The sequence below is a fragment of the Typopeltis vanoorti genome, chromosome 13, assembly GCF_054136105.1.
Source record: "Typopeltis vanoorti isolate ZY-2024b chromosome 13, IOZ_Tvanoo_1.0, whole genome shotgun sequence".
NCBI lineage: Eukaryota > Metazoa > Arthropoda > Arachnida > Uropygi > Thelyphonidae > Typopeltis > Typopeltis vanoorti.
In genome coordinates this window covers 97808556-97821510 of record NC_143561.1, presented here as the reverse complement: position 1 = coordinate 97821510, position 12955 = coordinate 97808556, and the positions used below count along the sequence as shown (strand labels likewise).

The window sequence follows — 12955 nt, the reverse complement described above, 5'->3', positions numbered from 1 at the left end:
TATTTCATCAGTTCTCCTCTGTTTCAATGACCTTTTGGTTTGTAGTTCATCTTCCTGGGTATTCTATCATATGCAATTCATTCTAGATGCTCTTTCCATTTAGTTCTCTACACTTTTCTGTGGTTCCCATTATTGTTGTTGGTTTAGTTCTTTCAGTTATGCCTTCATTTCTCTTTTTATCTAATCATTTATAACCTGTTTTTCTTCTCATATATTTCATTTCTGCTGCAATGATTATTTTCGTATCTCTTTTCCTTATTGTCCATTCTTCACTGATATATAATAATGTTGGTTTTGATAAAATATTATATATGCTTAGTCTGGTTTTTTTTTGGAACTATTGCTGTCCTTATTATTTTGTTTATTATTCAGTTTACTTTGGAGACTGTTAATTTTGTTAGAAATATCTAAATCTTCATTGTAACTTAATTTTTAGCTTAAATAATAAATAATTATTCACTTGATCAATAATTTTATTGTCTGTTACTGTTTTAGTTCAGATGGACATTTTTCCTTTGGAATATCGTAGTTTTAGCTTTTTTTCTTGAGAGATTGACATATCATATTGTACCATCATATTTATATTTGTCAATTATGATGCAGCATTACATTTTTTTATCAATTTGTATATGTTAATATACGAGGTTGGTCTGACAAGCTCTCGGCCTAACAATGAAAAAAGGAATTTATAATTTCAAAAAAAAATTTTTTTAACATAATCTGCCTTAAGACTAATACATTTATTCCAGCAATGCTCCATTATCCATCTCTCTAGTGGTTCTCAGTAAGATCTGCAAAATACCCTTCTACAGCTGCAATCACCTCTTGATTCAAAGAAAAATGCTGACCAGTGAGGAAGAGTTTTAGTTTTGGGAAGAGATAGAAGTCAGAAGGAGCCAAATCTGGGAATAGGGTGGATATTCCAATAATTCATAGTGCAGATCCCTTAATTTAATCATTGCCAAAACACCTTTGTGGGCAGGTGCATTATCCTGATGAAAGATAATTTTTTTCTTCTGTAAACCAGGTCTTTTCTCATGAATTTTTTCATCTAGTCTGATTAAAAGATCAGAATAATATATACCTTTTTCAAGATAATTAATAAACAAAATGCCTTTAGCATCCCAAAACACCGATGCCATGACCTTTCCGGCCAAGCCTCATCTATATAATAAATCGACACACAAAATCAGTTTTATTCTTATTAAAATGCTCTAAGCACTGTTCAGAGATTTTCATGCAAGTGCATTTTTGATCTGCTGTGAGCAAGCGTGGCAGTCATCTTGTGCAAGGCTTTTTCATTTGCAATTCTTCGTGCAAAATATATCCCACACATTCTTTTGAAATGCCTATAGCTTTAGCAATTTCATGCACTTTGACTCACTAGTCATCCAATACCATATCATGCACTTGATCAATGATTTCTAGTGTTGTTACACTTTTTGGAAGTCCTTCACATGGATAATCTTCAAGACTGGTACAGCTTGAAGATTATCCATACTGCCACGATTAAACTCTGCAGCCTATTTCTTAATTGTCAGAAATGAAGGAGAAGATGCCCATAAACTTTTATGAACTTCAAATGAATTTCTTTGATGTTAAACCTTCTTTTACAAAGAATTTTATAACCACACAATACTCAATTTTATCCATTTCAAGGGATAAGACAGCATTTTTGCTTCAGACAGTTGAATAAAACAAAGTACTTGATAGAATGACTTGCACATGGATGCTTATGACAGATGCACCAACTTAGGAAAAAAAAATCTCTTGCCGATAGTGTTGCCATCTATGGTTGAGCCGAGAACTTTTCAGACTACCCTCGTAATCCTGCTTGTTTTTTGCTGCAATTCCTAATTCTGGCATTTTACTTTTAAGCCACTGTTTTATCATGGCAGGAGTGGAGGGATTTCATCATTTTACAATGCATTGATTCTGCAGACCCTCATCAAAAGTCAGAAAAATGGTAATAATTGATTTTTTTTTTTTAATCAGGGTTAACCTTAATCTTTAATTTCTGATTTTATTTACTCAGTTTAAGTAGTAGCCTTGAGACATTTGTATTAAGTATTTGTAAATTTGTATTAAAAAATCAATAAATTATATTAGTTGGCCTTCTAATTCACAAAGAATACAACAGATGATGAGTATGCAAGGAATATCAAATAGAATGGCCCTACTGATTCTGAAAATAAACTCAAGATTAGAAGATTAGAAAGAAGAAAACTTATACAAAAGAAAAGAGATGACTCCATAACAAATTAAATGTTTAAACAAAATAGAAAAATATATCAAACAGAAATAAATAAAAGGATATTGGAAGCAAAAGAAGAAAAAGATTTAAATAATCTAAACCAAGATATTATAGTTATAATTATAATCAGTTCAAATAAGTTAAAAAGAACTACAAAAACTAAAAAAAAAAAAAAAATATTTAGGCAGTTCAGCTTGGTAAGTGCAAGGAGAATTATTGTTATGGGAGATTTTAACTACAGCAGTATAAGTTGGGAAGAAGAAAATGCATGTAGTAATAAGGGAATGGAATTTCTGGAATTCTTAAGGGACATATGTCTTAGGCAACATGTAATACAGGGAACAAGAGGTTCAAGAGTTTTGGATTTGGTCATAGCATCAGAAATGGATTTGATAATAACTCAGATGACATCTCTCCCACCAGTTGGAGTGAGTGACCATGTGATTTTGACTTGGAAGATGAAGACATGAAGGAGTATCAAAGAAAAGAGAACATATGTGGAATTATAAGGCAGGTGATTATAATAGTCTTAGACATCAACTTGGGGAAGTTTCATGGAGGGATTCATTGGAAGGCCGGGATATCATTAGTTCTTGGGAAATTGTGAAGGAATATTTGTTGACAGCAATAGTAAGCTGTATTCCACGAGTGAAAAAGAGGACACAATTTGGTGTAAAGTGGATGACAAACAATATCAAACAGGAACTGCAGGTGAAAAAGAGGTGTTATGTAAGAAATGTAAAGAGAGGAGGGGATAAAGAGCAAATGCATGAAGAATGTGAGATTCAGGTCAGGAGAGTGACTAGTATGGTAGGGAAGGTAAAACTGGAATATGAGAAGAGATTGGCCCTAAGATCCAACACAAATTGCAGGGAATTTTTTAGCTATGTGGCTACTAAGAGGAGAAATGATTGTGGAAGAATGACATTGTGGGATAAAAATGGGAATAGAGGGACTGATGCAGGGGACCTAGTGGAGTTGTTCAATGAACACCTTATTGGAGTATTTCATCCTGGAGAAGTGAGTTTTAATACTAGAGGGATAAGGCAGGTACAAGATTTAGAGGTGAAAGAGGAGAGTGTGTTCCAAATACTGAGTACTCTGGATGTCAGTAAAGCTGTGCGATCACCATGGGTTTTGAAAGAATATGCTAAAGAACTAACAGCTCTGTTGACCTGGCTTTTCAATGTAAGTGTGGCTACTGGAAAGGTACCCAAAGAATGAAAGAAAGGTAAGATAGTGCCATTGCATAAGGGTGGTAGCAGACTAGCCTATAATTCTTCCATTCCTTGGGTACCTTTCCAGTAGCCACACTTACATTGAAAAGCCAGGTCAACAGAGCTGTCAGTTCTTTAGCTTGAAAATCATTCAGAAGAAATTCATTTGAAATTTGAATGAATTTCTTTCAAAAATTTATTTGAAGTTCATAAAATTGGCTGTCATGAGGGTAATGTTATCTGTAAGAGTCAACACAGATTTGTTAAGGGGTGCTCTTGTTTTAGTGATATGATTTCCTTTTCTTATAATAAAGTGAGAAGAGCATTTGATGAGGGAAATTCATATACTGCCATTTTTTAGATTTTGCAAAGGCATTTGAAAGGGGTGCCACATGATAAACTGATATTTAATTTGCAGCACATGGGTTTAGATGGTGGTTTAGTCAACTGGATTCAGAATTGGCTGTCTGATAGGTATCAGAAAGATGGTATGGTGGGGCAATATCAAGGAGGCAGAAGGTTAACAGTGGGGTCCTACAGGGCTCAATACTGGGACCTGTATTGTTTAACCATTATATCAATGACATTGTCAATGTATTGCAAGGGGATATTCAATTGTTTTCATATGATGTGAAGCTGGGAGGGGTTATTAGTAATAGTGCAGATGTGGTAGTAATGCAAGAGGATTTGAATGGACTAGACCAGGGGTTCCCAACCCTATGCCTGCGGGCACCATGGGCATAGGGTTGGGAACTGCCCATTGAACAATTTGTGTGTGCCCACCGCTGTTCAACCGTGTGCCGTATAGTTTGAAATAATCACGCAACAATTCATGGCATGCTATATGATGCATGCGTTAATGACACATGACAAGTATTAAACGCATACAATGTAAAGTAGATGCGCATTCGAATTGTTCATTCCAGTTTAAGAACTGGAATATCATCATATTCTCCTAATTATGAAGCACTGGCCAATGAAATGCAATGCCAAAGATCACACTAACTTACATATATATATATTTAAATTTTTATATAATGTAAACTTTTAAGTAATAAAACATTTGATTATAATGTAAACTTTGTATGTATTCATTTAACAAAAGAATTCAAAAAATTTGCTTGAAAAAATAGATGGTGCCCGTCACCCTACCGGTATTTTAGAATGTGCTCTAGGAAACAAAAAGGTTGGGAACCCCTGGACTAGACAGATGGTCAAATGAATGGGAATATCGGTTTAATGCAGCAAAATGTAAAGTCTTGAAGTTTGAGATACATGAATGGGAGGCTACATACTCGATTGGAAGAGCTGTACTGGAGGGAATAGGGGAACAAGAGATCTGGGGGTGATGACTGATAGAAACCTGAAATTCAGGGAACATGTTCCAAAGGTGGTGAAGATAACCCAGAGGATTGCTGCAATACTGAGAAGAATGCTGACCTGTATAAAAGAGTTTTTGTTTCATTGTATAAGACCCTGATCAGACCACACTTAGAATATTGTTCTCAAATTTAGTCCCCAGGATTTGAAGGGAATAAATTAACTGTGGAAAGGGTACAGAGGCAGATAACAAAGATGGTTTCAGAACTGTACAATATTAGTTATGAAGACAGGCTGAGAAAATGTAGACTGCAGAGTTTTGTAGTTAGAGGAAGGAGAAGTGATGTGATTGAGACTTTTAAAACTGTTGAGAGGTTGACAGGGTTGACAGGAAGGAGCAATGACAAGGGGCCAGCCCGAGAAATTACGAAAGGAAGCTGTGAGCAAGAGGGTGAAGAGTGGTTTCTTTACATGGAGGGTGGTTGAACCGTGGAATGCATTGCCTTATAGAATGGTGAGAGCAAGAACGATCAATGAGTTCAAGTAGTGGTATGATAGATTTTGCATTTCCTAGGAAGCACCTCCCACAATAAGTCTATTGACTCCATGGATGCCTGAATAATAATAATATTAATGATAATAATAATAATAATAAACTCTGAATTGAAAAAAGAAGAAACTTGAAGCAGCAAAACTTAAATCAAGTAGGAAAGGCTGAACTAAACGAAACCATCAAAAAGAGAAGAAGAAAAGAAATAAGAGATGTTGAAAGTTTATTTTCCACTTGGTTAGAGTATAATAAATTTAGTTTAATCCTTTATCCAAGTGTGAGCAAACAAAGTTTGCGCCTGAAAGTATCTTCAGGACTGGGTTAAGGTGGTACACACCAGGGCAACTCGTTGCAAAGGTGGAGCAAGCTACCAACACTCCTATCCTAGTATCTCCTATATAATGCAAAACACATCTCCTTGCGGATATGTCTATTGTTATGCATTAAGGGAAGGGCCACTACCCAGACCGGTTTCGACCTTTATTGAGGTCTCTTCAGTGGGAGCCAGGCCCAAGTCGAGATATCAGGCAGAAGCATTAGCAGGTCATCTCCACCTATAGGAATTGCCAATTGGTGTGCCACCCTTTTTTTATAAGTTACTCTGGATTTAGAGAAAGATGTTGAAAGTTTATTTTTTTTTTATTTTTTTTTTTTTTTTTTTTTTTTTTTTTTTTTTCCACTTGGTTAGAGTATAATAAATTTAGTTTAATCCTTTATCCAAGTGTGAGCAAACAAAGTTTGCGCCTGAAAGTATCTTCAGGACTGGGTTAAGGTGGTACACACCAGGGCAACTCGTTGCAAAGGTGGAGCAAACTACCAACACTCCTATCCTAGTATCTCCTATATAATGCAAAACACATCTCCTTGCGGATATGTCTATTGTTATGCATTAAGGGAAGGGCCACTACCCAGACCGGTTTCGACCTTTATTGAGGTCTCTTCAGATGAGTTCTCTTCCTGAAGATACTTTCAGGCGCAAACTTTGTTTGCTCACACTTGGATAAAGGATTAAACTAAATTTATTATACTCTAACCAAGTGGAAAATAAACTTTCAACATCTTTCTCTAAATCCAGAGTAACTTATAAAAAAAGGGTGGCACACCAATTGGCAATTCCTATAGGTGGAGATGACCTGCTAATGCTTCTGCCTGATATCTCGACTTGGGCCTGGCTCCCACTGAAGAGACCTCAATAAAGGTCGAAACCGGTCTGGGTAGTGGCCCTTCCCTTAATGCATAACAATAGACATATCCGCAAGGAGATGTGTTTTGCATTATATAGGAGATACTAGGATAGGAGTGTTGGTAGCTTGCTCCACCTTTGCAACGAGTTGCCCTGGTGTGTACCACCTTAACCCAGTCCTGAAGATACTTTCAGGCGCAAACTTTGTTTGCTCACACTTGGATAAAGGATTAAACTAAATTTATTATACTCTAACCAAGTGGAAAATAAACTTTCAACATCTTTCTCTAAATCCAGAGTAACTTATAAAAAAAGGGTGGCACACCAATTGGCAATTCCTATAGGTGGAGATGACCTGCTAATGCTTCTGCCTGATATCTCGACTTGGGCCTGGCTCCCACTGAAGAGACCTCAATAAAGGTCGAAACCGGTCTGGGTAGTGGCCCTTCCCTTAATGCATAACAATAGACATATCCGCAAGGAGATGTGTTTTGCATTATATAGGAGATACTAGGATAGGAGTGTTGGTAGCTTGCTCCACCTTTGCAACGAGTTGCCCTGGTGTGTACCACCTTAACCCAGTCCTGAAGATACTTTCAGGCGCAAACTTTGTTTGCTCACACTTGGATAAAGGATTAAACTAAATTTATTATAAAGAAATAAGAGAGTTTAACACAAAGAAACTATTGAAAAAAGTAAAGGCATCAAACTACTATGAGAATATTACATGAATGAAAAGCACAAATAATTAGTATTAAAGACAAGAATGGTAAATTGATTCAGGAAAGACAAAAAATATTAGAAGATTTGAAGAATTCTACAGTTATTTATATAGCTCTAAACAGCTAAATTGGGACATTAAAATTTACTACAATGTAGAAGTGCAATCAATATTGATTGAAGAAATAGATAAAGCCTTGAAAGAAATGCTGAATAATAAATCCTGGGACCAGATAAAATTACATCAGATATGATAAGTCATGGAAGAAGGGAATTACTAAAAAAGGATCAAAATCTTTTTAATAAATGCTTTACAAAATCTAAAATCCCAGATGACTGGAACAAAAGTACAAAGTCTTAATATGCAAAAAAATGAGATCATATAGATCTAAAAACTACACGCCATTCAGCATGCTTTCACGTATGTATAAATTCGCCAAAATATTAGCCAATAGGATGAAAATCAAACTAGATTTCTCACAAACAAAAGACCAAGTAGAATTCAGAAGTGGATATTCAAACTAATGACCACCTTCAAACTATTAACCTGATAATAGGAAAAAAATGAATGAATAGAATTTACTACTTTGTATAGCATTTATCAACTATGAAAAAGCATTTGATACAATAGAAAGAAAAGCAATAATAGAGGCACTAAATAACTAGAATATTGAAAAACCATACATACAACTAATACCACACATATATATACCAGAATGCAATAAATAATATACAATTAAATAATATAAAAGCAAAAATTAAAATAGACAGAGGAATAAGACAAGGAGATACAATGTCACCAGTGATATTCAATGCTTGTCTACGAGAAATATTTAAAAATATAAACTGGAGAAAAAAAGGTAGAATAAATCATCAATAAATGAGCAATTTAAGATTTGCAGATGACATTGTACCTGTTTTCTAAAACACCTGAAGAGCTAAAAGAAATTATTAAACAATTAAATACAGAAAGCAACAAGTCTGGTCTCAACATAAATATTGATAAAACTAAAATAATATACAACAAAAATACAAACTACAACCAAAAGATAGAAATAGATGATAGAAAAATAGAAACTGTAGCTAAATTCAAATATCTAGGTCATATAATTAATCGAAATTGGGAACATGAAATAAAACATAGAATAAACCAAGGATGGAGACAATTTGAAAAATATAATAAAAAAATTTTAAAGAAAACATTCCTATCTGTCTAAAAAGAAAAGCATATGAATAGTGCATCATACCAGAAGTCTGTGTTGTCTTCACAATTTTGGCAATGGAGCAGAAACTTGGAGCATCACAAGAAGACTGGAAAATAAATTAGATGCTGCACAGAGAAACATGGAAAGACCCATGTTAGATAGATAAAGAATAGATCAAGTAAAAAACATACATATCAGATTAAAAAAAACAGGATTAAAAGGCATCATTAAAGAAATAAAAAAAAGATGGACATGGGCAGGACACATCGCAAGGTAGGGAGACAAACACTGGACTGGACAAAAATTAGTATGGAATAGCAAATACAGGAAAGTTCAAAAGCCCCAGCAGAACAACAGCAAGGTGGAGAGATGGATTACATCATTCAGTGGGAAACGACTGGAACTTATGGGCCAGAGATGGAGAAATGTGGAAAAATATGGAGGAAATCATCATCCAGCAGTGGATGGATAAGGATTGATTATGATGATAATGAAATAATGTGCAACTTCAAAATTCTGGTGTGTGTATCTCATCCAAATTTATAAACCTCAAAAGATTTACTGTTACTTTTTCAACCTCTTCCATCAGGCTAAATCATTAGCAAACAATTGCACAGTATAGATTGAACGACAGTGCTCAAGGACCGAACCCTGTTGTACACCACCGGTCACTTTAAATCTGGCTGATTCACTTTTTGAGACACCACTTTTTTGATATCTGTCTATCAACCATCCACTTATCCATGTCTAGAGTTTATATTCCAATCACATATTCTCTAGTTTATACAGCTGCCTTTCATGTGATATCCTGTCAAATGTCTTAGCAAAATTCAACATTATCATAGTGTATCCATTTCCTTTGTAGAACATGGCTATAACATTGTTATAAAATATGAGCAAATTGCTAAAACAAGACCTTCCTTTAGTAAACCCATACTACTTCTTGCAGAGTATAGCGTATTTGTTTAGCCATTTCTGCATGTGAATTCTTACCAACTTCTCTAAAATTTTCACCACCACACCAGAGATATTGATAAGTTGGTAGCTAGACACATCTGTTTTTGCACCACCCTTGTACAATGGAACTATCATACATTCCTTCCAGTCCAGTGGTATCATTCCTGAGCTGAGACTGATGTTACAATAAATCATGCCTGATATTATTATTATTATTATTATTACCCAAGACCCCATGAAGTTAAAGACTCATCTAGGAGGTCCTTTTATCATACATATAGCTCATCATACCATGCTTTAAACACACTCATCTTGCAGACACCACACTCTCAGGTAAGGCATTCCAATCATTCACAACTCTGCATACAAAAAACCTGCTTCTCACTCCCTTGCTCACACCCTCTTTATACAGTTTCCAGGGGTGAACTCTGGTTCTCCCCTGATCTCCCACTGTTTTCTGTAGAACCTCTCCAACATTGATCCTATAACAACCCCCTTACTAAATTGTAGGTCTCTATCATATCTCCCCTCTTCCTCCTCTCCACCAGACTGTACGTATCATCTCAATCTTTTCAGAGGTCAGAAACTACCTTAATTGCCTCTAGACCCTTTCCAACATCTCCTCATCCTTTTGAAAACCAGATGACCAAATCTGGGCACAGTAGTCCATGTGTGACTTAATCAAAGCCTTATACAATGGAACAAGAATCTCAATACTTCTCCAAGTCAGTGCCCTCTGCATCATTCCCAAAAGTCTTTGTGCTGTCTTCACAATTTTGGCAATGTGTCCCCTAAATTTCAGATCCTTATCCACTATCATCCCAAGATCTCTTATTTCCTCCACCTCTGACAATATACCCTGCCCAAGTACAAATTCTGCATCCCATCTTTGTTTCCCAAATTTTAAAACCTTACGTTTGCAACATTTAACTCTCATCCCCATTCCTATGCCCAATCACTCAATTTATTCGAGTGTTCTTGTAAGGCCACAGCATCTTCCTTACTCTTCATGGTTCGTCCCAACTTTGCATCATCTGCAAACAACTGAATATCTCCATCCAAATCTTTGCCAATATCATTAATATACAAGTTAAACAGTAGTGGCCCTAAAACAGATCCCTGAGGCACACCACTAGGACTTTCCTTTTCCTGGATATTGCTCCCCCATACACAGCTTGCTGATACCTATCAGATAGACAGTCTCTAATCCAATGCACCAATCTAATATCCAACCCCATCCACTCTAGTTTGACTATCAACTTATCATTTATTAAATGCCTTTGTGAAATATAAGTATATTACTGTGTATCCTCTCCTCTGTCCAAGGAAACAGTCACCTTATTGTAATAAGTAAGTAGATTACACTAAAACATGAACTCCCTTTAGCAAATTTATGCTGTCCATCAAAGATAATATCATTGTTGTCAACCCAATTCTGGATCCTAGTTATCATAAGCTTCTCCAACAACTTAACCACAACACCTGACAACAAATAGGCATAATTTGATGCTTGAATTCTATCACCTCCCTTATGAAGCAGCACAATCTTGCCATGCTTCCAATCCTTAGGAACTTGACCCAGTGCAAGACTCATATTAAAAAATTATGTCGTGACAGGTGTCAACTCCCTGGCATTCCTTCAGAATACAAGTCCCACAATCTTATTAACAACTAGTTTGCTCAGCTCCCCATATATCTCTTGCTCACTTATAGTCAGTCTCTCCTCCCCATTATCACTGCTCTCAATCTCTCCATGAAGTCACATTCACAAGATTGAAAGCCCTTTGTGAACTGCTCATTAAGTATCTCCACTATCTTCTGCAACAGCCTGCCTGTCTCTATACCATTTACCCCAATCAATGTCATCCTTTTTCCATAACCATTCTTTTTTTTTTGCTGGCTACATATCGAAAGAACTCCTTAGAATTCTTTTTGGCTTCATTAACTAACTGCTGCTCATAAATCATTTTCACTCTCCTTCCAACCAAGTTACTCACCTTGCCTGGTCTTTGTAATCCTTATGGAATTGGTTATTTCCACTTCTCTTATGCTGCCTCCACAATGTCCTCTTTCTCTGTATTTAACTACCTTATAACTACTTTATTTAACCTTCTGACCCTTGGAATACATTTATACATTGCTTCTACTAGATAGTTCTTGAAAATCCTCCAAGCTGCATTGATCTCTTTTCCAGCTAACTTCTTATTTCATGCTATATCATTAATATACAAATATTCATTAATTTAAACATTGATATACAAATTCCATATCATTAATATACAAAATAAACAATAGGGTCTTAGAGCCTTGAGGCACCACTCCACTACCACAAAACAACAGCACTCAAAAAAAAATTTTTTTTTTAATCAGTGAACAATACTTAGCCAAGTTTATACTTTTGACATACTATACATGTTAAACTGTTCATATTTGGTCTAATTTGTTAAAACTAAGAACTTTTATTGTTAAAAGACCATAAGATTTAATGATTACAAATACAAAGAGCCAACAAGTTTCACTAGCCGCTGTCTAGCATTTTCAAGGCTGTACTATATGGAAATATCTCATCAATTCTCTCAGCTCAGCAGAACTACAATATGCGAAAAACTACACAACACATGATCATGCACTGGATTCTGACTGAAGCATTTGAATGCATGCATGCCATCAAACACGAATTATCAAATGTAACGGCCTAGCAGTTACTAAAGTGTATGTTTTCATGTAACTTGATGCATTTGTTTTCACACCAGTACAGCCTTGAAAATGCTAGACAGTGGCTAGTGAAACTTGTTTGCTCTTTGTATTCGTAATCATTAAATCTTATGGTCTTTTAACAATAAAAGTTCTTAGTTTTAACATGTAATACTATACATGTAATAAATTGGTAAATGAATTTCATCACATAGCTTGAGACTACCACCACCACCACCACCATCTGTTTATTGGAGGTTTGTAATGATTTAATAAAGTATCTTGAGACTGGTTTCTGTGTATTTTTCACCCTCAGATAATCTAGAAATACTATATGAAACTTAATCCATGAAGGATAAAATAATCCACAAAAGGTACAGTTCAATTATTGGTTGAAATTCCGAAAAAAAAAAAAAACTTTGATATATTATTTCTAAAATACAAAGTATCTAACTCTTTATTCCCAGTTAAAAAATCCTTGTTGGCTGATGTAATTTTATATTCTCTTCATAACTGATGTTATTAGCTAATTCTGATTTGATGTTGACCTTTTACTGAAGTGCATTAATAACTTAAAGTACAGTAAAATTGGCCTATACAAAAACAAAAAAACTTTGATTATTGGTCAGTTTCATTTATTATATATGATTTTTAATAAAGATTTAGTTTAAAAAAAGAACACATTTCATTTCTAGTTAATTTCTTTATATTCAAATATTTATTTAATAAACAGAAGCTAATGATGTGGTATACAGTGCATTTGGATGGCTGCTCTCAAACTGTGAAGGAGTAGAAAGTGCTGATATACCAGAATTTCTTTCAGTAAGTACAAATGTATTTATTTATTTCAGTTGC

The 12955-nt window shown here is 35.1% G+C and overlaps 1 protein-coding gene across 1 annotated transcript in view; it reads left to right on the top strand.

Annotated features, from left to right (window-relative positions):
• The window catches only part of LOC150100406 (uncharacterized), a 621895-nt gene that overhangs the window by 447716 nt on the left and 161224 nt on the right, over window positions 1-12955 (top strand). The window contains exons 27-28 of the mRNA XM_090402392.1: window positions 1879-1966; window positions 12834-12922. Coding sequence (XP_090258518.1) covers window positions 1879-1966; window positions 12834-12922 — 177 coding nt within the window. The remainder of the gene's footprint in view (window positions 1-1878; window positions 1967-12833; window positions 12923-12955) is intronic.